Source organism: Pristiophorus japonicus, chromosome 13 (assembly GCF_044704955.1).
Source record: "Pristiophorus japonicus isolate sPriJap1 chromosome 13, sPriJap1.hap1, whole genome shotgun sequence".
Taxonomy (NCBI): Eukaryota; Metazoa; Chordata; class Chondrichthyes; family Pristiophoridae; genus Pristiophorus; species Pristiophorus japonicus.
In genome coordinates, this window is record NC_091989.1 from 105,417,007 (window position 1) to 105,444,567 (window position 27,561).

General features: G+C 46.5%; 1 protein-coding gene across 3 annotated transcripts in view; it reads right to left on the minus strand.

Moving 5' to 3' along the window:
• Positions 1 to 27,561, minus strand: part of ndrg4 (NDRG family member 4) — a 205,850-nt gene that overhangs the window by 158,537 nt on the left and 19,752 nt on the right. For 2 of the 3 annotated variants that reach the window (XM_070897801.1, XM_070897802.1), the window contains one exon: positions 22,560 to 22,648. In XM_070897801.1, coding sequence (XP_070753902.1) covers positions 22,560 to 22,625 — 66 coding nt within the window. In that variant the 5' untranslated portion in view covers positions 22,626 to 22,648. Of the gene's footprint in view, positions 1 to 22,559; positions 22,649 to 22,767; positions 22,918 to 27,561 lie in introns of those variants that run through there. The other variant, XM_070897800.1, reaches the window with a different exon arrangement.

Genomic DNA, 27,561 nt, shown 5'->3' on the forward strand with positions numbered 1-27,561 from the left:
ATCCACCAACTAGTCCGAGCGGCTTGCCCGGAAGATCGGTGGAAAGTAGCGGCCGGAGGAGCCGCGGTAGTAGCCAATGCCGACTTTTCAGGGGGACGTTGGACACACGCGGTACCTTTAACCACCGAAGTAGATGGCCAACAGGCGACCTTTGGCCCTTTTAAAACCGAGATCCAATGAGTTTTAGGTAATGACTTGGAGTAAAATTACTACAACCAAACAACAAAAGGGGGAAGGAGCCTCAGAGTATGGGGAACGATTATTCCAGATATATCAAGAATGCTCTGGACAGGGAAACCCGGGCCGCGGCGACCGAGCATTTATCCGGGCATTTAAGGACGGACTATCCGCTGCACACCAGACCATTATAAAAATGGGAGTAATTGTAACCCAGGATTATGATGAACTGGTCAAGTGGCCTAGTGGCATCCAGGGAAGGGGCGATGAAAAATCCCAAACAAAGATAAAACAAGAAAGGGTTTTTGCAGCAGGGACGGCGGGAGGACAGAAAAAGGGGACATGCCATAATTGTGGGAAGGTGGGTCACTTTGCCAAAGAATGTAAGGGGAAACGCATGGAAAAACAATGCACATATTGCGGCAAAAAGGGATATTTAGACGCGACCTGCTATAGTAAAAATGGCTATCCTAATAAGGCAAGGACCCTGTCAGAACAGGAATACCAGCAGTGGCAGGAGTACAAAGCCACCCTGTGATGCCCAGCGGCCCCCGTACAAAGTAAAAAGGAGGGAAGGATATATGTGTCTGCACTAGTAGGGGGCCGATAGTGTGAGGTGCTAGTGGACACTGGAGCCTCAATATCCATTACCAATCTACCCCTTCCCATAACCGACAAAAAGGCTTTAATAAACGGAATAGATGGACGGCCAACAACGGCCTACCTGAGCACCACCCAAGTGGTGGAAATTGATAATTTATGTATACACATGAGATTTTACGTATGCAAGAATCGTGAGGGAACAATATTGGGGAATGACGTAATGAAGGAATTTCAGGCCCTGATTGATTGTGGCAAGGGGAAATTAACATGGCCAAAGGCAGATGGCAGTAAGGGAGATTTGGGACAGATAGCTCACCATATGGAAAGTTTAGGTGTAGCAACAGCCACAAAAACCAGCTGGCATACCGAGACTGGAGGATATGGCGGCATTTGTGCCTCTGTGCCCGGGGTTTGGGCACAGACAAAATTGGATACCGGAAAAGCGGACATGGACCCTATTAAGGTCCCTGGACCATCTCATAAACCACACTGGCAATACCCTATAAGACCCGAAGCCAGAACAGCAGTTGTAGAAATAGTAAAGGGAGTAGTGGAAAAAGGTATCTTAAGAGAAACTGTTAGCACCACTAACTCCCCAACATGGCCAGTAGGGAAGCCAGATGGGAGTTATAGACTAACCATTGACTACACCGCCCTTAATAAGGTCACCGCCAAACTATACCCGATAGTGGCCAGTCCCTCCACAATCCTTAATGGATTATCCCCTGAACATAAAATCTTTACAGTTCTGGACATAGCCAATGGCTTCTGGGCACTTCCCCTCGACCCAGAATCACAAGAGAAATTCGCCTTCACGATGGAGGATAAACAATATCCTTGGACCCGATTACCACAAGGGTTCCATAATAGTCCTGCCATATTCCACCGAGTCATGAGCGACGTACTAAAACAAATAGAAGTACCGGCAGGAAATAGTATTTTACAATATGTCGACGACATATTAATAGCTTCAGAAACCAAGGAGGGACATCAGGCAACCCTATACCTGGTGTTACGAGCTTTGGAGACGGCAGGCCTTAAGGTCAACCCCAAGAAAGCCCAGGTAGGGAAAACGCAAGTCCTGTACCTAGGGTACTGCCTTTCAAAGGGGTTGAAAGAAATGCCCTCGGATAGGAAAAAGGCTGTCAAGGACATGCCTAGATCAGTAACGGTAAGGGGGGAGGAAGGTACTGGGTCTCTTTAATTACAGCCGGAACTTTATCCCTGAGTTTGCAAAGATTGCCGAGCCTATACAAAGACTAGTAAAGGGAGGAAAACCGGCCCTAGACCTTATAGAGTGGGGCCCTGAACAAGAACAGGCATATTGTAAACTCAAGTCAGAACTAGTCTCCGCGCCTGGATTGGGACTGCCTGACATGGGTAAAGATTTCCACATCCACTGTACCAATGAAGATGGGTTCTATACGGCCGTGGTCACCCAAGATCACGGGGATAAAAGGAGACCAATAGCCTATTACTCCACCGCCGAAGGTCAGGTGGTGACCGGATTATCCAGATGTATAGCTGCACTAGACTGCGCAGCTTGGGCAGTAAAAATAAGCGAGCCCATGGTAATGACCGGAAACATCATTCTCCACACCAAACACACATTGGTAGAAATGTTAAACACAGGAAAACTGAGAACCGTTTCTAATATAAGACGGGAAAAGTGGGAAGCAGTCCTCTTGCCACCCAACAAAGCAGTAACTATAATTAGAGATGTAGGGGAAAACCCCGCGGAGGGCATAGTGCAAGAGGGAGAGCCCCACGATTGCGGGGACGTGGATATGGACATGGAAGAGGTTAGAATAAAAGACATGCCCCTTCAAACCGCAGAATAAACCTTGTTTGTGGACGGCTCGCGAAAATAAGTAGAGGGACTACCTCGTACCGGATGGGCTGTAGTTAACCAGGATCTAGAGACACTCGAATCAGGGCAAATTAATGGGGGTCATCAGCTCAGGTGGCAGAATTGGTAGCCCTCACCCAGGCACTGGAACAATCAGAGGGTAAGATCGTTAATATCTATACGGACAGTAGATATGCATTCGGGGTAGTACACGATTATATGACAGCATGGGGGAGGAGGGGTTTTATCACAACCAGCGGACATCCCATAAAACACCAGCTGAGAATAGAAGCTCTCTTAGCAGCCAGTAATAAACCAAAACAGGTAGCGGTCATTAAAATTAAAGCCCACCAAAGGGAACCGGACTAAACCAGTCCAGATTGGCTGAGTCACCAGGGAAATCAAGTTGTGGACTTAGCTGCACAAGAGGCATTAGAACAAAAGGAGTGTGAGGAAGCCTCAGTCAGTGCCGCTGTGGTCCGAGACGAACAGATAAGTATCGAGAAACTACACCAGGACACTTCTGAGGAAGAAAGGGGTATGTGGACAAAGCAGGGCGCAACGCAAGGAAAGGATAACGTTTAGAGACGAAACAACAAGGTAATGGCGTCTGAATGCATACAGAATACCTTATTGGAGTTACACCATGGCCTGTCCCATTCGGGACGAGAGGCCATGACTGGGAGTCTTGGAAGAGATTGGTGGTGGAAGGGGATGAGGAGAAATATTGCCAAACATTGCCATCGATGCGTTACGTGCGCACAATATAATCCAGGCAGGCCCATTAAAATTAAAATGGGATACCGGCCCCGTCCACGGGGGCCAAGGGAACATTTACAAATTGATTTCACAGGTCCTTTGCCCCCATCCCATGGAAAAAGATATTGCCCAGTGATTATAGATCAATTTACCTGGTGGGTGGAAGCTTTCCCCACACGTGATTGCACTGCCTCAACAGTGGCAAGGATATTGACCGAGCAGGTGATTCCCCAATGGGGAGTGCCTCTTCAGATAGATTCCGACCAAGGCACCCACTTCACTGGGAAGATTGTAAAAACAGTATGCCAGCTGTTGGGCATAAAACAAAAATTCCACATCCCCTACCACCCGCAGAGTTCTGCAATGGTAGAACGCATGAACCGTACCCTTAAGAACGCCCTGGCCAAGGCCATACAAACGTCAGGAAGAACGTGGACAGAAGTATTTCCTATTATATTAATGAAGTTAAAAGCCACGGTAAACCGGACAACCAGATTAACCCCTTATGAACTAATGACAGGAAGGGCGATGCAATTACCAGAAAGCATCATAACAGGTGGGGCCGACGTAGACCCATTAAAAGACAAAATTAAACGGTATGTTTTGGAACTAAGCACTCAGCTCAAAGGAATGCGTAAATTATTAAGAGACAATCAGGAAGAGAGAGACGCTCAGAAAGAGCTTGAAAGGCTCCCTGACGTCCCGATGGCGGGACGTCGCGTCATGGTAAAAACATTACCTGAAAAACCAGGGTTTGCACCAAAATGGAATGGCCCATATGAGGTCATAATCAGTGGAGACACCTGTGCCTGTCTGGACATAAGAGGGAAGAGTGTATGGAAACATTGGACCCAGTTGAAATTGTACAAAGAAACTAATGAGTAAACATAAGACATGTGATTCACGATAATGTAACCAGGATACTTGTTTATGCACCCCAAACAGGTGATGTCTGCAAGCAAGTCCAAATTACGGCTACTGCTAATGTGTAAATATTGTATTGTTTGAGCGTAACAAACATGTCTAAGATAGCGTATATAATCGCGTTACTCTATGTTGTCACTGTTGTAAAGCTAATAGGATTAGAAGATAACTTGTTTTTCAAGGCCCATATACGTTTACACGGCAATCGAACCGTGTGTTACCCACTAGCCCAATCAGTAGAGGCCCTGTTCGTGGCCACCCCTGGGTGGACCCCCCGTGACTTATATACGGCGGATACCTCGGACGCACCCTGTTAGGGACAAACGGGCGAATATAGAAGGGTATACAGAGAATTAATAAATCCCACAGATCCTGTGTGCAGGGGATCCCGGGGAAAGGATGAAACGGTATGCTCAGACAATGGAAGCTACCCGCTTTGCTTCTCGGGGCAAGGATGGGGGTATGTCCTGCTCCCCGAGAACGGCACCTGTGTGCAGACGCAGTGTGCCCATCAGCACTGTCGAGTGCATAGAGGCCAGTTTACTTGCACCTGTAACGAGCAAAGATGCCTGAACGTGACCACAGGGAGGCAAGTTATCTGCGGTCAGTGCAACGGAACTCATGTCAGTTCAGAAACATGGCATACCCGTTTGATGCTTACCAATTGGTAGGATCGGGCTCAAATTCAAGGGAACCAAGCAATTGGTGGTATAAGCAGTTCACGAGTGTTAGCAACACCGATGTAAAGTGTTATAGAGCTAAGGAGTGATTCGTGTTCCTCCTCAACGGTACCTTCAAGACCGCAATACCGACCCTCCCGGTCCTCTTTGCAGTAGGAACTATAGGACCACTCACTGTTCCATGCCCCCAAAGGGGGCATACCCGGAGAAGGATAGTAACACTGGCCATCAGCAAGGAGTTCTGTGCCGATTGGGAGGATCCTATCACGCTGGGATCATCACTCGGCCACGGGTTCCTCGTGGCCCTGTCTGTGGGGGGATCAGCGGGGGTAATTAGTGCCAAAAATAGGAACTATCTTATTTGTGGATTAACCATTCTGGGAAACAGCACATCTAAGGGATTGATACCATCAACCGGGAGCTGTCTGAATTAAGATTGTACACGCAGCAGACCCGTTATGCCGTGGATTATCAGTTAGCCCAACAGGGGGTAGTATGCACAATAGGAGACAAATGTATAACGTATGTTACGGATGAATCATACAATATCACCCAAGCCATTGATGCCATAAGAAAGCAGCTTGATGAGTTCAGACAAGGCCCAAAAAGGGGGAAAAGCTGGCTTGACTGGCTATTAGGGGGATCCTGGGGGTCCTATTTAACGCATGGAGTAGTTATTCTTGTTGTAATAATAATTACTTGTTGCTTGATTATCGGATGTTTTAATATCTGCTGTAAAGTCATGATGGCCCGAATAGTGCCGGTTGCCAGCGTGATCACCGGAAAAGAACATCTGATGGGAACACCTGGAGACGCCGAGGAAGACGGAGCGGACGACGCAGGCACAGAACACTACCTATGAAGAGTAGGCTATAGCTACAGGCAAGGCAGTGAAGTAACTTGCCTCGAAGGTAGGCACTGAGCCACCTTCATTGTGGTCATCTGGATTTCGTGAACATCCTCCAGGACCAACAGGGGGAACTGTTGGAGTGGATTTTCGGACATAGCAAAGCAGGATGGGGTAAGCCACCACTAAATGAACTTTGTACCAAGAAGCCTATCTGCTGTCCCTGATATGAACTCTGCAGCAACAAGTGACTAACCACAAAAGAAGATACAGAGGAAGGGCCCCCAAACTAGCGCCATGCTATCAGGTTTCACTAGGACTAAAAAGTCGTATGTCAATGAATTGCATTGCCATATGGATTGATTGGTTGTATGTAAATGAATTGCGTTGCCATATGGATTGATTGGTTGGACGTAAATGAATTTAAATGATTGTATTCCACACCCTGTAAACTGCTTATAACCCCGCGGCACAAGGCACTCGGGGAGAAGGTGTTCGCAGATCGCGGGATCTCAACTCTTCTCCCAGAGCTCTGTTAGCAATAAAGTTGTCTCTCTTACTTTACTAGAGTCTGTGAATTTATTTTCATTAACACCGCTACCGAGAGCGGAGGATCTCTGTGACGCTATCCGGTGGCAAACCTTTTTCAAAACTGGACCTGACCTCAGCTTACATGACCCAGGAGCTGGCAAGTGAATCGAAGAAGCTGACCACCATCACGACACACAAGGGGTTGTTTGAGTACAACAGATGTCCGTTTGGGATTCGCTCGACCGCCGCAATCTTTCAACGAAATATGGAAAGCCTCCTCAAGTCGATTCCAAGGACAGTGGTTTTTCAAGACAACATCCTCATCACGGGTTATGATAATGAAGAACACCTCCACAACCTGGAGGAGGTGCTACACAGACTGGACCGGGTAGGTCTGCGATTGAAAAAGGCGAAGTGCGTCTTCCTAGCTCCAGAGGTAGAATTCCTGGGGATGAGGGTAGCAGCAGACGGGATCAGACCTACTGCGTCCAAAACAGAAGCGATCCAGAGAGCACCCAGAACCCGTAACACGACGGAGCTGCGTTCGTTCCTGGGGCTCCTGAACTATTTTGGTAAATTTCTTCCCAAATTGAGCATGCTGTTAGACCCGCTACACGTGCTCCTATGCAAAGGTCGCGAATGGGTCTCGGGGGACAGCCAGGAAAGGGCTTTTGATAGAGCACGAAATTTGATATGCTCCAACAATCTGTTAATGCTATATGACCATGTAAGAAACTTGTTTTAATGTGCAACGCGTCGTCCTATGGTGTCAGGTGTGTGTTGCAGCATGTAAATGCCACGGGTCAGTTACAGCCGGTAGCTTATGCCTCCAGAAGTCTGTCCCAGCAGAACGGGGCTACGGGATGGTAGAAAAGGAAGCACTTGCACGTGTATATGTTGTAAAAAAAATGCACCAGTATGGGTTTGGCAGGAAATTTGAGCTGGAGACAGATCACAAACCCCTTATGTCCATTTTGGCCGACAACAAAGCCATAAATGCAAATGCATCGGCCCAGATACAGAGGTGGGCACTCACGTTAGCCGCCTATGACTATACAATTCGGCACAGACCGGGCACTGAAAACTGCGCCGATGCACTCAGCAGGCTCCCACTAGCCACCACCGAGGGAGCAACCGAGCATGCTGCTGAGATGGTCATGGCTGTCGAAGCTTTCGAAAGTGAAGGCTCACCCATGACAGCCCGTCAGATCAAAGTCTGGACAAATAGAGACCCGCTACTGTCTTTAGTTAAGAAATGTGTCCTGAATGGGGACTGGGCAGCCACGTACGGGGCATGCCCTGAGGAATTCAAATCATTTCACAGGCGCAAGGATGAACCCTCGATTTAGGCCGATTGCCTCCTATGGGGAAACAGAGTAGTCATGCCCCAGATGGGCAGAGAGATGTTCATCAGAGAACTCCACAATGAGCACCCGGGCATTGTCATGATGAAGGCAATTGCCAGGTCACACGTTTGGTGGCCAGGGATAGATGCAGACCTGGAACTTTGTGTTCGCAGGTGTAACACGTGTGCCCAGCTGGGCAATGCGCCTAGGGAAGCCCCCCTCAGCTCCTGATCCTGGCCCGCCAAGCCATGGTCACGCATCCAAGTGGACTACGCAAGTCCTTTCATGAGAAAAATGTAGTGGACGCCCACTCCAAATGGATCGAGTGTGACATTCTCAATTCAAGCACATCCTCTGCAACAGTAGAAAGTCTACGGCAATGTTCGCCGCCCATGGTCTACCAGACATCTTGGTCAGCGACAATGGCCCGTGCTTTACAAGCATTGAATTCCAGGACTTCATGGCAGGAAATGGTATCAACCATATCAGAACGGCACCGTTCAAGCCGGCCTCAAAAGGCCAGGCGGAACGAGCAGTGCAGATAATCAAACAGGGGATGCTCAGAATCCAAGGGGGTTCTGTACAAAGCCACTTATCACGCCTCCTGTTGGCCAATAGATCCCGACCACACTCGCTCACAGGGCTCCCACCCGCAGAGCTTCTAATGAGAAGGACGCTCAAAACCAGGTTATCCCTTATACACCCCACCATGAAAGAAATTGTTGAGAGCAGGCGCCAGTCACAATGTGACTATCATGACGGGAATGCGAGGTCGCGATGTATTGATGTCAATGACCCTGTCTTTGTCCTCAACTAAGGGCCTAAATGGCTCACAGGCACTATGATTGCCAAAGAGGGGAATAGGATTCTGGTAGTTAAACTTACCAATGGACAAATCTGCCGCAAACACATGGATCAAACAAAAAGGAGGTTCAGCAACCCCATTGAAGAAGCAGAGGAAGAACACGATGTCGAGTTCACTCCTCCACAGTTGACCGAACACCAGAACCAAGCGGAGGAGAGCCCAGTTACTGTGGGCAGTCTGGACAGGCCTGAGGCACCGCAAACAGCAGACACTCAGGCCAGCGCCCAACAACCGGAGCCCCAACTCAGGCGCTCTACAAGAGAGCGTAAACCACCAGAGAGACTCAACCTGTGATCCGAATAAGACTTTGGGGGGGAGGTGGTGTCATGTATTTAACTGTCATTGTAACCCATGTATAAACTGACCTAAGTTGTACACCGTGAGAACATTGACCACTAGGTGGCGAACTTGTGGGAGACACTCCTAACCTGGACTTTCAGATATAAAAGGGGAAGCTCCACCCACCTTCATCACTTCAGTGCTGGCAAATAAAGGTTACTGGTCACAGAGTGACCTTCTCTCAAGTATGGGCCTCGTGTGCATTTATACTGTATAGTAAGGACATATTACACACAATCAGGGATCTGCCTATCACACAGTCAGGGATCAGCCTATCACACAATCAGGGATCAGCCTATCACACAGTCAGGGATCAGCCTATCACAGAGTCAGGGATCAGCCTATCACAGAGTCAGGGATCAGCCGATCACAGAGTCAGGGATCAGCCTATCGCAGTCAGGGTGGGTTCTCAGAGTTTTTTCCCCAGATTTCTCAACTGCCAGTGTGGCAACCATCTTGATCGAGCTAAGCAGTCATTTATGTATTTTTTTTTAAACTTTAATGTTCAAGGTTTTTCCAGTCTTCAATATATTTTATTTGATTCTTCTTTACATGTGTGGCAGCATCTCAACTCAAATTGAATATTGTTACGAATGATCATAGCTATATTCAACCCCTTCCCCAGCCTGCATAAATCTGTTTGTGTACATGTGTATGTAACGACATATCCTTGATGACATCCACCTCTACAACCTTTCATGTGGCACTTTCTGAATCTCAACTGGGAGATCTGGAAGAGCTGCAAGGTGATGGGTTGGGGGAAAGGGAAAAAGGAAGCAGTTTGGAAGGAGAGTCACCTTGTGCCGCACCTCACACATTTGCTGGCAGCTCATTCAGAAGTGGGTCTGTACCTGCCCTCTCCACTTGGGAATTATGCATGGAATGCAACACTGACAGGAAAAAAACAAACCATTTTATATATATATACATATTCACACACTAGTGGATCTCCGGTGATGCTGCTCAGTGAGTCACAGTTGTGGTGAGACAGGAAGTAAGTGGATAAAAACAATTGATTGGTTCAAATTATCTCACCACTAATTTGAATCAGTGGACAGTAAAGTATTTTTGATTGGTTAAGGCAATCAGTAAAGTGGATAATAGTAAAACATTTCTTGAATGCTTCCTTGGAAATGCCAATCCAATTGGAGCAGAGAAGAATAAGGGGAGATTGAATAGAAGTGTTGAAACTGTTTCCAGTGGCGGGAGAGTTGGTAACCAAAGGACAGAGAATTAAATTAATTGGCAAAAGAACCAGAGGGATGATGAGGAAACAATTTTTTATGCAGCGAGTTGTGATCTGGAACACACTACCTCAAAGGGTGCTGGAAGCAAATTCAATAATGACTTTTGAAAGGGAATTGGATATATACTTGAAAAGGAAAGATTTACAGGGCTATGGGGAAAGAGCAGGGGAGTGGGACTTATTGAGCAGCTCTTTCAAAGAATCGGCACAGACACAATGGGTCGAATGGCCTCCTTCGGATTCAATGCTTCTAATTAGAAAAGAGTGATAGATTTTGTTGTGTCAGTGACGCACATTATACACATGGTTTTAAAAAAATATATATTACATTGACATCGGACCACTGCCAGTAAATGCTTTAAAAGCTTGACGTGTTTTTACATACACACACCTCGGTTTCTTGTATCTTCTAGCTGCAGATCTCTGACTATCCATATAGAAAACCAGGATTACAGTAAGCTCCTTTGCTCAGTGAATGGTTTGACAGTTTTAACCTTGTTCTTCATCAAATAATGAGCATCAGCTGCAGAGAAGCTTCACATATCAATTCTGCCCATGAGCAGCTCCTAACAGTGTCATTGCAATGAACCCGATCCTTGTACATTAAATCAAGAGCGACTTCCATACCCCAGAGCTACAGTGGTTAGATCATGGATAAGCAAAATGGCAGAAGACATTTCATAGTGATAACCACAGGAAGTATCCACTTACTTCCTGTCTCACTACAACTGTGACTCACTGAGCAACACCACAAGAGATCCACTAGTGTGTGTATATGTATATATAAAATGGTTTGACTTTTCCTGTCAGCGTTGCATTCCATGCACAATTCTCAAGTGGAGAGGGCAGGTACAGACCCACTTTTGAAACAGCTGCCAGCAAATGTATGAGTTGTGGCCCCGGTCCGGACGTGGATTGGGTCTGTGGTGGATCCGTTGGTCAGGATCACGTCTCGTCGTGGAGCAGGCAGAGGAAGGCGACAAACTTTTGGGGGCAGCCGAAACGGAGGAGGATGCTCCATAGTCCCTTGCGGTTAACAGTGTCAAAAGTCTTTGTGAGGTCAAAGAAGGCCATGTACAAGGGTTGGTGCTGTTCCCACTTTCCATACCTCAGGAGCCTATTATCAGCAAGGGCAGACATCGATGCCGAGGTTCAACACAGTCTCCAGTGTGTCAGCGCAGCCTTCGGCCACCTGAGGAGGAGGGTGTTCGAAGATCAGGCCCTCAAATCTGGCATCAAGCTTATGGTCTACAGGGCTGTCATGATACCCGCCCTCCTATATGGCTCAGAGACGTGGACCATATACAGTAGACACCTGAAATCGCTGGAGAAATACCACCAGCGATGCCTCCGCAAGATCCTGCAAATCCCCTGGGAGGACAGACGCACCAACGTCAGTGTTCTCGATCAGGCCAACATCCCCAGCATCAAAGCACTGACCACACACGACCAGCTCTATTGGGTGGGCAGGCCACTTAGTTCGCATGCCAGACACGAGACTCCCTAAACAACTGCTATATGCGAGCTCCTTCATGGCAAACGAGCCAAAGGTGGGCAGCGGAAACGGTACAAGGACACCCTCAAAGCCTCCCTGGTGAAGTGCGACATCACCACTGACACCTAGGAGACCCTGGCCGAAGACCGCCCTAGGTGGAGAAAGTGCATCTGGGAGGGCGTTGAGCTCTTCGAATCTCAACGCCGCGAACGTGAAGAGGTCAGGCGCAGGCAGCGGAAGGAGCGTGTGGTAAACCAGTGCACCCCCCCTCCCACCTGACGAATGTCTGTCCCACCTGTGACAGGGTCTGTGGCTCTCGTGTTGGACTGTTCAGTCACCTAAGAACTCACTTTAGGAGTGGAAGCAAGTCTTCCTCGATTTCGAGGCACTGCTATGATGATGATGTAACTATTATAATGAGGCTGGGAACCACACATTTAACTTCTGACAAAGGGTTGTCAACCCGAAACGTTAACTCTGTTTCTCTCCACAGATGCTGCTTGACCCGCTGAGATTTCCAGCATTTTCTGTTTTTATCTCACATTTAATTCTCCTTGCAGGTTTAACCCTTTCCAGCTGGGTTTCCCGGCCTCGGCCTCGGGAAACCGGCAACTCAAGTGCGGCGAGGACAGCTTCGGGGAAACGCTGCTTGTGGGCCAGGAGCAGCAGGAGTGCTTCCTCCCAGCCTATCAAGCCAACTTCTTCCCTGCCAGTGGAACCCCTCCACCCCGTGCAAAAACCCCCCGCCCCGTGCAAGGACCCCCCCCCGCCCCGTGCAAGGACCCACCCCCCCCCCCCCCCCACCCCGTGCAAGCACTCCCCCGTCCCGTGCAAGCACTCCCCCCAGGATCCACCAACCCCGCGATCGGACCCACCCAGATCCATCCCTCCCCCTCCAACCCACTAACGCAGCAACAGCTTCCTTACCTGCTCCTGCAGCTGCCGCCTCCGTCACAGTGCTGCCTGTCCGGGCTAGCTTCCGGGCTGGGAACCCGTTGAAAAAAATGCTGCACACTGTGGAGTTAAAAATCCACAGCATATGGGGCAACACTGACTTCCGAGTCTCTCGTCCGAAATTCCACACCCCTCGCCTGCAAAACCCATCAATATCGGGCCCGACCCTCAACACCATCATCTTGCTATGCACAAAATGGCTGCCTTGTTTACCTATACCAACAGTCACTGCTCTTCCAGATAATTAATTGTACATGAAGTGCTTTGACACGATTCTGAAAGTTGTGATACTGCCAGTCTTTCTAGATGCTGCAATAGATTTAGCATTTAACGGAGCTGAATAGTAACCTAGTAGTCAGTGCTTGTGGTCATTGTATAGTCATATTTGATATTGTATTAAAGGCCAAAAATAGCAATACAGAGGGGCGCTGGTTTAGAAAAGAATATTTAGAACTACGAGAAGAGTTTCTCGGAGGATCAGGTTTTTAAGCAGAAAGAGAAAATAAAAAACAGAAGAAACATTAAACTTTTAAAAAGATCACTCGTGAATTCCCTGTAACATTGTTCACAATGGGTTGGAGTATATACCAGACGTGTTTAAGAGTGAAGTAAAAGAATGAAGTAAGTAGATCGTAGCAATCTCTTTTCTGATTAGTTCCAGTAAAATTTGAGCCAATCAGAAAATAGTGACATTGTTTTTACAGCTTACAGACACATTTAAAGTGTGGCATGAGCCCTACACAAAACTGGAAAGAACTTACACTTTTATACTTTGACAACGTCCCACATGCCAGACTGGTCACGGAAGTAACAGCCCATGGGAGCCAGGGCCAGGTGGCAAGTTAGGTCCAAAATTGGCTCAAAGGCAGGAAGCAGAGGGTAATGGTTGATGGGTGTTTTTGTGACTGGAAGTATGTTTCCAGTGGGGTTCCGCAGGGCTCAGTGCTGGGTCCCTTGCTTTTTGTGGTATATCAATGATGTAGATTTGAATATAGGGAGTATGATTAAGAAGTTTGCAGATGATACTAAAATCGGCTGGGTGCTTGATAATGAAGAAGAAAGCTGCGGACTGCAGGAAGGTATCAATCAACTGGTCAGAACAGTGGCAAATGGAATTTAATCCAGAGAAGTGTGAGGTAATGCATTTGGGGAAGGCTAACAAGGAAAGGGCATATACATTAAATGGTAGGACACTGAGAAGTGTAGAGGAACAAAGGGACCTTGAAGTGCATGTCCATAGATCCCTGAAGATAGCAGGCCAGGTAGATAAGGTGATTAAGAAGGCATACGGAATGCTTGCCTTTATTAGCTGAGGCATAGAATACAAGAGCACGGGGGTTATGCTTGAACTGTATAAAACACTAGTTATGCCACAGTTAGAGTGCTGCATACAGTTCTGGTCATCGCATTACAGGAAGGATGTGATTGCACTGGAGAGGGTACAGAGAAGATTTACAAGGACGTTGCGTGGAGTGGAGTGGAGAATCTTAACTATGAGGACAGATTGGATAGGCTAGGTTTGTTTTCCTTGGAACAGAGGAGGCTGAGGGAAGACCTCATTGAGCTGTATAAAATTATGAGGGGCCTAGATATAGTGGATAGAAAGGGCCCATTTCCCTTAGCAGAGGGATCTTAAGTGTAAAGCAGTTGGTAGAAGGTTTAGAGGGGGATTTGAGGGGAAATATCTTCACTCAGAGGGTCTCGAACTCACTGCCTGAAAGGGTGGTTGAAGCAGAAAACCTCACCACATTTTAAAAGTACTTGGTGAGGACATGAAGTGCCGTAACCTGCAGGGCTACGGACCTAGAGCTGGAAAGTGGGATTTGGCTGGATAGCTCTTGGTCGGCCGGCACGGACACGATGGGCCAAAATGGCTTCCTTCCGTGCTGTAAATTTCTATGATTCTATGACAAAACACCTCATCGTGTCACTCAGGACTTCCCATATCACAGTCAAATACCTTATTAAATACAGTAACTACCTTGTTGTGCACAGTAAGATCCCAGAAAGACAAATGATCAGTTATTATGTTTTTGGTGGCGTTGCTCAAGGGAGGAATGAAGGCCAGTACATTGGGAGAATAACCTACTCTTTGAATAGTGCCATGAAGTTTTTCAGATCCACCTGAACAGGGAGTCAAAGCTTCAATTTAATGCCTCATCTAAAGAATGAAAATGCAATGCTTCCTCAGTACTGCACTGGAGTACCAGCCTTGATTATGAGCTTATGTCTTGACTGGGGCTTGAACCTGCAGCAATATCAATCAGAGGCTGCGTCTAACTGCACCAAGCTGACAACAGCCTGTCTACATATCATTTTTAAAGCAATGTTAAAATAAAATGAGACGTGAAACTTGGCAACAACAAGAGTACAAGAGCTAAATACGGAGGTGAAAACTCACCTCAAGGTTAAATAGAATCGGAGGCAAATTCAGGTAATTTGCACCTCCCATTAACGTCCCCAGGTTGCTACCGACTCCCGCAAAATTCCGCGGGAGTATAGCGACGGCGCTAACCGGTAACGCCCCAGGCCGTGTCGCCAGCGATGATGACGTCATCATCGTGCGCAGAAAACCATTTACACACCGCCGAACAAATTCGGTAACACTCCGTGAAGCTGCCGCAGGCAATGCTGTCGGCTCTATGCCGCTCGCGGGGCAAAAGTTAAAGGGGAGGTGCGGCGTTGAAAATGTTTTAAATGGCCGACCAGTTGCGGCCTTCTTCACTGCAGATCGCGGGGTCCGTGCCACAGTTTTCAGCACGGCACTCCACTTGTGGGCCGGGCATCTGTCATGACATCCCGCTCCCTGATGGTCCAATGATGGCCCCGTCTCCCTCCTGCAGTCGGCAACTGGGCCCGCCCCTTTAATGGAAGGGGAGGGCCCTGTCTTCCTGCCAGCGCTACACCTCCCTCCTCGATGTGCTGGAAAATGCGCGTTGCTTTGCGCCCCGGTCCCGCGCCCAAGAGGAAGTGGAGCGCGAGCTTTTGCACTCCACTTACTCTCGGGGGAGTAAGCCCAATATAGTTCGCGGGGCGGGACTTCTGTGCCTGGCGCAGGAACTCCCACTTCGTGGCTGTTGGGGGCGGTACACAATTTCGCCTCGAAATACTTTAAGAGATACAATGAAGCAGAAGAGTTAAGGATCAAGAGAGCAACAGAAGAGTTAAGAGAGCAATTGGACACAGGCAACAGGAAAAAAAATCCAAATGATCCATGGAAATATTTTAACGATGTTGACGATGGATGCAGTGTTATAGACCAGTTAAGCCTTTAAGGGATAAATTGGGAAGGTCGACAGAGAATCAGTCTAAGTAACTGATCTGTCAAACAGATTCTTCACATCAATCTTCACGAGCAATGACTATGTAATTTCCAGATCCTGTAAATTTTGGACAAGAATCTATAGTACACGCAGACATCAATAGAAGAAATAAATGCCCAAAAGACAGTTGAGTCAGCGAATATAGGTATTAGAATCCTCAAGGAAATAGGCAAAACCCAGGTTAAACTCAGATTAACATTGCTCGAAGCATCAGTAACACAAGAGCTGTGAGGCTAGAAGACAGGAATAAGTCAACATGCCAACCTCTTTCTGGTTTGATCTGCCTCCACATCTTCCCTTCCTTACCCTAGCCCACCAGGTCAAACTTCTTCTAAAGGAACCCACTGCCCTAGTCCTGAACTCGCATCTTTCTCCAGCTTTTCCCCCATCTCCCCTCATGACCTCTCAGCGCTCATCTTGTCTATGAGACCCACTTCCTGCTCCCTTGACCCCTTGTTCTACTAAACTGCTGACCATCCAACTTCCTTTTCGGTCTCCTATGTTAGCTAACATTGTTAAGGGTTCTCTCTCCTCAGGTACTCTCCCCCCTCCCTCAAATCTGCCGTCATCACCCCACTCCTCACAAAAACAACTCTTGACCCCTCCACTCTTGCAAACTAACGTCCAATATCCAACCTCCCTTTCCTCTCCAAAGTCCTTGAACGTGTTGTTGCCTCCCAAATCCGTGCCCATCTTTCCTGTATCTCTGGAATTCCCTCCCTAAACCTCTCTGTCTCTCTACCTCTCTTTCCTCCTTTAACACGCTCCTTAAAATCCTCTTTTAAAATGCTCCTGAGTGCCTACCATGTTGACCAGGCTTTTGGTCACCTGCCTTAATTTCTCCTTATGTGGCTCAGTGTCAAATTTTTGTCTTATAACACTCCGGTGAAGCACCTTGGGACATTTTACTACGTTAAAGATGCTATATAAATACAAGAAGTTAATATTGTTTTCAACCTCACATTCCAACCGTCTCATCATATCCTTCTAATATCTTTGTCCAGTAGCGTATCTTGGTGTCTCTGAATCTATTTGCTTCAATGTGTTCCCTGGTAACGTAGTCCATATATCTAATGCTCTGTGCCAAATAGTTCTATCTAAAGCTCTCTTTGTTGCTAATTTTCTCATTTTTAAATTTAAATCTCAGTTTTTGAGCCCTTCATCAGTTTGCTCAGAACAGCTTCATTAATTACTTAATTTTCGAGCTGCTTTTCCAGCACATTTCCAGCATCTTTTGCTTTCCATCATAACCCAAGATTCCTGACATGTGGTAACATCTTGGCAGCCCTAAACTGGACAGGTTAGATGCAGAAGAATGTTCCTGATGTTGGGGAAGTCCGCAACCAGGGGACACAGTCTAAGGATAAGGTAAGCCATTTAGGACCGAGATGAGGAGAAACTTCTTCACTCAGAGAATTGTTAACCTGTGGAATTCTCCACCGCAGAGAGTTGTTGATGCCAGTTCATTGGATATATTCAAGAGGGAGTTAGATATGACCCTTATGGCTAAAGGGATCAAGGGGTATGAAGAGAAAGCAGGAAAGGGGTACTGAGGTGATGATCAGCCATGGTCTTATTAAATGGTGGTGCAGGCTTGAAGGGCCGAATGGCCTACTCCTGCAACTATTTTCTATGTTTCTATGTAGTATTGGCTGGTGTATGAATGCTAGCTTTGAAAAAGGTTGAGAGTTTTGATTGCTCAATCTTTTGCTGGCTACTCATACCTTATTTGTTTTTTTCTTTCATTCGCATGCAGTCTAATATTTGATTGGTAACTCAGCAGATAAGGTTATTTTTATTTTGCCCAAAGATGTGTAATGCCCTGATGTACGATATCCTTGGGCCATATTTTCATGGTGCGATGCTACAGATGCTCTCTAGACACAAGACTTTAAAGGTATGAGGGAATTTCTCATGGCGCTGCTCCGAGACCAGGGCCAGGGACTGCACCAGTCAGGGGGGAAACAGAGCAAGAACAGTTTGATGGGAAATGCAACGTGGGGCCTGGGAGTGGAGCACTTGGACCGTGTGGGAGCAGAAGCTGGGCTGAAGGAAGACACTAGGCCGGAGCTGAAACAGGCATGGATTCCTGTAATCCGTGGGAAAATTTAGGAACTCGAGGCAGGCAGGGACATTTCTAGAACTGAGGCCAGGAGTGGTGGCATTTCTGAGGCTGGATAGGAATGGAGGCAAGTGTTGAGTTGAGTTGGCAATATGTAGACAGTCTTGGGGTCAAGGTTGAGAATTAAAGTTATTTGTGGAGTTGAAACTTGGATGGAAGGTAATGAGTGAGGCAGTGTCAACTCTGTATATCATGTAGAAACATAGAAACATAGAAAATAGGTGCAGGAGTAGGCCATTTGGCCCTTCGAGCCTGCACCGCCATTCAATAAGTTCATGGCTGAACATGCAACTTCAGTACCCCATTCCTGCTTTCTCGCCATACCCCTTGATCCCCCTAGTAGTAAGGACTACATCTAACTCCTTTTTGAATATATTTAGTGAATTGGCCTCAACAACTTTCTGTGGTAGAGAATTCCACAGGTTCACCACTCTCTGGGTGAAGAAGTTTCTCCTCATCTCAGTCCTAAATGGCTTACCCCTTATCCTTGGACTTTGACCCCTGGTTCTGGACTTCCCCAACATTGGGAACATTCTTCCTGCATCTAACCTGTCTAAACCCATCAGAATTTTAAGCGTTTCTATGAGGTCCCCTCTCATTCTTCTGAACTCCAGTGAATACAAGCCCAGTTGATCCAGTCTTTCTTGATAGGTCAGTCCCGCCATCCCGGGAATCAGTCTGGTGAACCTTCGCTGCACTCCCTCATTAGCAAGAATTTCCTTCCTCAAGTTAGGAGACCAAAACTGTACACAATACTCCAGATGTGGCCTCACTAAGGCCTTGTACAACTGTAGTAACACCTCCCTGCCCCTATACTCAAATCCCCTTGCTATGAAGGCCAACATGCCATTTGCTTTCTTAACCGCCTGCTGTACCTGCATGCCAACCTTCAATGACTGATGTACCATGACACCCAGGTCTCGTTGCACCTCCCCTTTTTCTAATCTGTCACCATTCAGATAATAGTCTGTCTCTCTGTTTTTACCATGTTTATTGTATCAAACGAGTCCTTGAACATAGTTGGTTACATTGTTTTTCTGTCTAAGTTAACTCAGATCGAATTTAAAAGTTTATTCCTCCATTGTCTACTCACTAGCAGTCCTAAGAATGACCATCCTGGTCTTTTCCATTACCGGACAGGATTGGGGATTACCCACTCCAAATGTGGTGGTTTACCCAAGACTCGTAAGGGAGTTGGCATGCTGGGAGATGTCGTAGTTACGAACACCAAGGTCTGTAGACTCTGGTTGGGTACTGACAGGAAGGGCTCATCCTGCCCCTGTACTGTCAGCTGAGCCTGGCCTCTTTGCATTCCTCCTCTTCATCCTCCAGATAAATTATAAACAGAGAGATCCCCAGAGGAAAACCCATTGTGCTATCTTTCCAGTGGATTTAGGCTAAAAAAGAATTGCTGTCCCCCGCTCAGAGTATTCTCCAGAAATAGAGTGAAGACTGTCAGTTGCTCTCCAACAAGAAAAAATCCAGATCAAAGCAACAAAAAAAAAAGATTGAGCATGCAAACATAATTTAGCAAAGATTGTCCCTTTAAATTCCACTTCCAAGTTTATCAGCTGATACTGGTTGGCAAATAAGCCGCTTTGTGATGGCAAATGACAGAAAATTGGTCTTACTGTGCCATTCTGCCACGCCGGCATTTGCTTAAACCCACACGATAGGAGAGCAGGTACTTCCTGTCGGTCCCCCTTCAGAAACTGCGGCACTTGCAAGGAACGGATAGGGGTTGGCACAGCGATTCCGGGCCCATTTTGTACACTCACCAACTCAGATTATACTGCATTCTTGGCACAGCGACACAAGAAACTCAGGGCCACATATCTTAAGAGAGACTGGCAGACAGACAGAGCAGCAATATTGCCGCTCTGGATTAATTTTATGATTATATCACAAATTTTATCTTTCAGTGAGGGTCATCAAACATTGACTGAACATAACATGCTGGCCTTTGATTTTGGCATCAGCAGCTGCTGAGGAAAAGATTCCTTCCAAACGACATGGAGCTGCCTTAACCTTTATGATTAGAAAGAACATGGTATTTATGTTATAAAAAGGAATGTGTGGGAGAGAATAATGAAGATCTCGGGACCAAAGGACAACAAACAGCTTATGCATGGCTGTTCAATGTTCCCTGCTTCATCTGAGCCCATCAATGAGATTATTTTCTTGGAATCAGTGACACCAACCCATCATTCTTTGTAATATTGCTAATGTTCCTGTTAAAGACTCTTCTATTTTTATGCTGTACGATACTGAGAAAATTAAAATGTAGCCCATCATTCTCCTTCCTTTGCCAGGGAGATGAATAGCTCAGAAAATCTCATTAAAAGCATTCAGCCTTTCCACATTTTCTGATTATTTTCTACTTTCTCACGAACACAAGTTCTGCCAACTGCCTCACTTCATTGGGGAGGCAACGTGATCCAAGGCATCTGTCAATATCAACAGTCAGTAGGAACTACAGACAAATGTCATAGAAATTACAGCATAAAATGAGGCTACTTTGCCCGTTTAGCCTGTGCTGGTGCTAGCTCTTTAACTGTAAACATTTTGTCTAATTTCACTCCTCAGTGTGAGATTAGACATGGGCACGGCTTGAATGTAAGAGAAAGGGGGAGAATAGCTGCCCTTGCCATCAAGGCAGCTTTTGACTGAATATGGCACCAAGGTGCCTGAGCAAAATGGAAGTCAAAGAGGGTCAAAGGGAAAATCCTCCAATAGCTGGAGTCATACATGATGCAAAGGCAGATGGCCATGGTTGTGGGAGATCGGTAATCAGAGCCACAGGACATTATTGCAGAGTTCTCACAGAAGTGACCTAGGCCCAACCATCTTCAGCTGCTCCGTTATGACCTTCCCCATCATGAGGGGACCTCATAGAAACATATAAAATTCTGACGGGGTTAGACAGGTTAGATGCAGGAAGAATGTTCCCAATGTTGGGGAAGTCCAGAACCAGGGGTCACAGTCTAAGGATAAGGGGTAAGCCATTTAGGACCGAGATGCGGAGGAACTTCTTCACCCAGAGAGTGGTGAACCTGTGGAATTCTCTACCACAGAAAGTTGTTGAGGCCAATTCACTAAATATATTCAAAAAGGAGTTAGATGAGGTCCTTACTGCTAGGGGGATCAAGGGGTATGGCGAGAAAGCAGGAATGGGGTACTGAAGTTGAATGTTCAGCCATGAACTCATTGAATGGCGGTGCAGGCTAGAAGGGCCGAATGGCCTACTCCTGCACCTATTTTCTATGTTTCTATGTTTCTATGTGTCGGCTGTTCACTGGTGATTCCAGTGTTCAGCTGCACACAACTCCCCCCCACGATAATAAAGCAGCCCATGCCAGCCTACAACTGGGCCGAGGTAACATGCAGGCATGGGCTGACAAGTGGCAGGGAATATTTGCATCACAGAATGACACCGCCAGCATTTACTGCCGATCCTTAGTTGCTCTTAGAAGCTGGTGATACAACTGAGTGCTTGCTAGGCCACTTCAGAGGGCAATTAAGAGTCAACCACATTGGTGAGGGACTTGAATCACATATAGGGCAGACTGGGTAAGGGCGACAGGTTTCCTTCCCTAAAGGATATTCGTGAACAGTTGAGATTTTACGACAATCCAAAAGCTTCATGGTCACTTTAAAAAAAAAACTGGTCCCAGCCTTTAATTTTCAGATTTAAATAAAACTGAATTAAATACTTCAAACTGTCATTGTGGGACTTTTCCAGGCCTCTGGATTACTGGCCCAGTAACAGAACCACTACACTACTGTACCGCTCCTAATCTGTGTATGTGAATGGTTGATAAGGACTTAGTTTCCATTCCACTTTTCACCCCTTCCATCCTCTCCTGAAGGTATCGCGTGCTTTCTTGGGCACAGAGCTCTTCATATCCGAGTTCAGATAATGAGCGTTGGCATGTTATTTGGTCACGAGAGGGGGCCGTCACAGCGGAGCACAATCCTGCCCAGACCAGACATTCACAAGCGGGATCACCAGACAGTAATTGGGAGCAGGACCCCAGATTTTTTTTTTCCTCTCTCTCTCTCCTTTACCGACAGGTCTCAAGGCTAACGGCAGCATCCCATCACTGCCTGAGTGAAGATCAGTACAGACCGGATATTTATTTTAATTCCCTACTTGTGCGCATGTGAGGGGGAGGGGGTTGCGGGGGGGGGGGGGGTGGGGGGGGAAGAGACCCAGTTCACCAGTAACAGCACACAGAAGCTATATTAAAGGAAACTAGGGCAAGATTAAAGTAAGCATTCATAAAACAACCAGACAAACTGAGGTGGTCTTGCATTAATTAGGATGCAACGTGATTATAATTAAGCAATAGACAAGCTCTGCAAAGCACTGGGGAAAGGATTTCAATATCGTAAGTCAGTTATTGACAGGGGCTGCAGGCACCGATGACTCTCAGTAAGCCGGCCCACCTTAGGGTCTTTGAGACATTCGTTTTTAATCAAATCCTACAGTGACTCACCATTGACACCTGCTCCCGCAGCAGAGGCTTCTCCTCTGTCATTCGTATCTCCTGCAGTCCAGCCATTTCCAATCTGTGCCAGTCAAATCCTGCAACATCCACAACACAGAGCAACGTTACCAGACAACAACTAGGACACTTACATTTCAGCAAAGCCGCTTTCTTTTCCTGAAAGCCAGCACAGAATTTAGATCTCCAGCAGACTGACCCTTTAATATGTGGTGCTTGCCCATACTTTCCACCTGCCTGAGGATCGCAGAACTCTGCTGTTTCCTCAAGGAGAAAGGGGGGAGGAAGCCTGTGAACGCTTCCTCCACGGCTCCAACTCCAGAGTGGCTGCCCCAGTTAGCCAGTAGGTGGAACCTGCAGTGTGTTACAGTGACAGGGCAGCTTGACTGATACACTGTCCATGCCTTAAAGGGGAAATCATCCCGATATGCAGCATGCTCCGTTTAAAGGGGAGCTCAACTGATGCTCAATCCGTTTCATTTAAAAGGCATGCCATAGAGGGAAAATCATCCTGATTTGCAGCGTGCTCCATTTAAAGAGGAGTTCAAATGACTTTCAGTCTATTCCATTTATAGGAGAAATCTACTGATATATCATCTACTCCAATTAAAGGGAAACTCAAATGTTGTTCAGCTCTAGTCTCTAAAACTGGGGCCTGCAAGGGAATCCCAGAGCATCTGTAAGCTCAATGTGGAATCTGGATTTGTGTCTTTGCACCGTTACTCCAACATCAAAATGCTGTATCTGTTACAATACCAACAAAAGATACTTATTGCAGTGAGAGCAGAGTCTACTGTGGGCAGTTGTCATTGCCTTCAGAGGGTTTAGGTCAAGGTGCATGCTGGAGGGCGCCAATGTTTGCAAGGGTCTGAACCATTGCTGCACAATTTGCTTCATTTAAAGGGGACGTATACAGACGGATGGCCTGCTCCATTTAAAGGGGAAAGATATTGACCTACAGTTTTCTGCACTTAAAGGGAGCATTATTGCTATATAGACTATTCTTTAAGCTGGAACCCCAATGACATTCCGTCTCCTCCATTTAAATAAGGACTCAAACCTATTTCACTAAGAAAGTAGTAATCACATTCATATAGCACCTTTCATGACCTCAGGCCATCCCAAACTTTTCACAGCCAAATAAGTACTTTTGAAATGTAGTCCCTGCTGTAATGTGGCAGTCAATTTGTGCACAACAAGGTCCCATAATCAGCAATGAAATAAATGGCAAGATATTCTATTTTAATGATGTCGGTTGAGGGTTAAATATTGGCCAGGACACTGGGAGAACTCCCCTGCTTTTCTTCGAATTGTGCCATGGGATCTTTTACGTCCACCCGAGAGGGCAGACCGGGCCTCGGTTTAACAACTCATCCAAAAGATAGCACCTCCGACAGTGCAGCGCTCCCTCAGCACTGCACTAAAGTGTCAGCCTAGAATATGTCCTCAAGACCTGGAGTGGGACTTGAACCCACAACCTTCTGACTCAGGTGAGAGTGCACCCAACAACTGAATTGTCCGAGTTTCTCCTGCAACTGGGCTTGATCAACTAACTCCGCACAGGCCAAGAAGCAAATTATCTGGTCATTCTCACATTGCTGTTTGTGGGAGATTGCTGTGTGCAAATTGGCTGCCGTGTTTCTTACGTTACAGCTGTGACTACACTTCAAAAGTGCTTCATTGGCTGAAAAGCGTTTGGGACGCCTTGAGGTCATGAAAAGCACTATATAAATGCAAGTCTTTTCTTTCTTTCAATGAGTGCAGGGCTCTATGTTCCCCTAGTAGTGGAAACGTTGTTTTGAGTAAAAAGTGAATTTGTCACCCTCAATGAACAGAGGAATATTTATCTCACAGTTTTTTCAGAGGAAAGTAATACTTTCAGGGAATGAATTCAATGTAATCAAATACTGAGTTTGTTGCAATTCCAGTTTATCACATTAGTCTGTGGTGTAATTAACTGTGGTGGAACCATAAACACTATGACTAGGAGACCCATAACAATTAAATCCAGGATAATATTGTTTTCAGGCCTTTTCTTTCCAGTGAATTGGAAAGATTTAGTTAGTGTGGGTCGTGAAGAGTGCAAGTAATTCACAGCAAGGTGGCAAAGCAGTGGAGGAGCTTTCCATGTGACTAAGATTACATGGGAACAAATTAAAGAGCATTTTTGCACCTGAGCAATTACCTCAATGTGCTGCTGAAGAACTGAATGGTGCGTGAACCGTTGCTATAGCAACAGTTAACTTTCACTGGCCTGAAAGTGGTCATGGAAAACGAGCTTGCGCATTTAGTCATTTTACCTCTCCAAGCTCTGTGTACCCGCTGCTCGTTTTTCTATGTTAACGTGTTAAAATTGCATGCCTCAGCCCCAAACCCACCTTTGGCCTAGTCAGAAGATGAGAATATCGAAGGCCTTGATTTATGTCAATACTATCTAACTTCCTGCGTTAAGATGCCAAAATCTCTGAAATGGAGCGGACCATGCATCAATGCACCACTTGTTTCCAGTGTGCCAAGCGACATGGTGGTAAGATGTGGATTTAACTGCACACGATTCCATACAGAACAACACATCGCTTGAGGGGAATGCAGGACCAAATGAGACAAGAGGCTTCAGTTGGAGAAATGCAGTGGCCAAATATGAAGCTAAGGGATGTAAAGTCTGAAGGGACATGAGCTAATGAGGAGGGCATTGGCATTGGTTGAGTTGAGTGCCCGCTGCCTGGTGCGACCAGCTGAAATGAGGAAGCTCTTCCAGAGAGGGACTCTGAAGCAAGCCTACTGCTTGGAACTAAATGGAAATGATCTATTGCATGGGTCAGTGTTACCCACAGTGTTTCACTTGCTGCATGGTTGTTCATGGGTTGTTACCCATGGTCAAAGAGCAGACCCAATGACTTGCAGGGAGTGCCGCACTGTCTTTCCAATGAGATGTTAAACCGAGGCCCCAACTGCCCTCTCAGGTGGACATAATAGTGCTGCAGGATCTTTCTTGAAAAAGACCTGAGGAGTTCTCCCTGATGTTCTGGCCAATATTTATCCCTCAACCAACATCTGAAACAAATTATCTGGTCATTATCACAATGTTGTTTGTGGGAGCTTGCTATGCACAAACTGGCTGCCGCATTTCCTACATTACAAGAGTGAATAGACTTCAAAAAGTACTTCATTGGCTGTAAAGCACTTTAGGCAATCCTGAGGTCATGAAAACTGCTGTACAAATGCAAGTCTTTCTTTTCTTCTATACATCGAAGTCTCTACACAGTCAAAACTTCCTTTGGCATAAGTATAAAATGGTAAAGCAGTTATACACTGGTGTGATTTCAATCTGCCCTCTCCATCAGCACAGACACTTTGACCAGATATGAGGTACCCGAGGCTGCGATTAGCCCACACACCGAGTTGCTGATCTTAGCTTGGGCCACAGGCAGAGGCGCTGAGAAGAAGCCATGTGTTTTCAGGACAGGAAGAAAGAAAGACTTGCATAGAAACATAGAAACATAGAAAATAGGTGCAGGAGTAGGCCATTCGGCCCTTCAAGCCTGCATTCAATAAGATCATGGCTGATCATTCCTTCAGTTCCCCTTTCCTGCTTTTTCTCCATACCCCTTGATCCCCTAAGCCATAAGGGCCATATCTAACTCCCTCTTAAATATATCCAATGAACTGGCATCAACAACTCTCTGCGGCAGGGAATTCCACAGGTTAACAACTCTCTGCGTGAAGAGGTTTCTCCTCATCTCAGACTTAAATGGCCTACCCCTTATCCTAAGACTATGTCGCCTGGTTCTGGACTTCCCCAACATCGGGAACATTCTTCCCGCATCTAACTTGTCCAGTCCCATCAGAATCTTATACGTTTCTATGAGATCATCCTTCTAAACTCCAGTGAATAAAGGCCCAGTTGATCCAATCTCTCCTCATATGACAATCCAGCCATCCCTGGAATCAGCCTGGTGAACCTTCGCTGCACTCCCTCAATAGCAATAACGTCCTTCCTCAGATTAGGAGACCAAAACTGAACACAATATTCCAGGTGAGTGCTCACTAAGGCCCTGTATAACTGCAGTAAGACCTCCCTGCTCCGATACTCAAATCCCCTATCTATGAAGGCTAACATACCATTTGCCTTCTTTACCGCCTGCTGAACCTGAATGCCCACTTTCAGTGACTGATGAACCATGACACCCAGGTCTCGTTGCACCTCCCCTTTTCCTAATCTGCCGCCATTCAGATAATATTCTGCCTTCGTGATTTTGCCCCCAAAATGGATAACCTCACATTTATCCACATTATACTGCATCTGCCATGCATTTGCCCACTCACCTAACCTGTCCAAGTCACCCTGCAGCCTCTTAGCGTCCTCCTCACAGCTCACACCGCCACCCAGTTTAGTGTCATCCACAAACTTGTAGATATTACACTCAATTCCTTCATCTAAATCGTTAAAGTATATTGTAAAGAGCTGGGATCCCAGCACTGAGCCCTGCGGCACTCCACTAGTCACTGCCTGCCATTCTGAAAAGGACCCGTTTATCCCGACTCTCTGCTTCCTGTCTGCCAACCAGTTCTCTATTCACGTCAGTACATTACCCCCAATACCATGCACTTTGATTTTACACACCAATCTCTTATGCGGGACCTTGTCAAAAGCCTTTTGAAAGGCCAAATACACCACATGCACTGGTTCACCCTTGTCCACTCTGCTAGTTACATCCTCAAAAATTTCCAGAAGATTTGTCAAGCTTGATTTCCCTTTCATAAATCCATGCTGAATTGGTCCGATCCTGTCACTGCTTTCCAAATGCGCTGCTATTTCATCCTTAATGATTGATTCCAACATTTTCCCTACTACTGATGTCAGGCTAACCGGTCTATAATTACCGGTTTTCTCTCTCCCTCCTTTTTTAAAAAGTGGTGTTACATTAGCTACCCTCCAGTCCATAGGAACTGATCCAGAGTTGATAGACTGTTGGAAAATGATCACCAATGC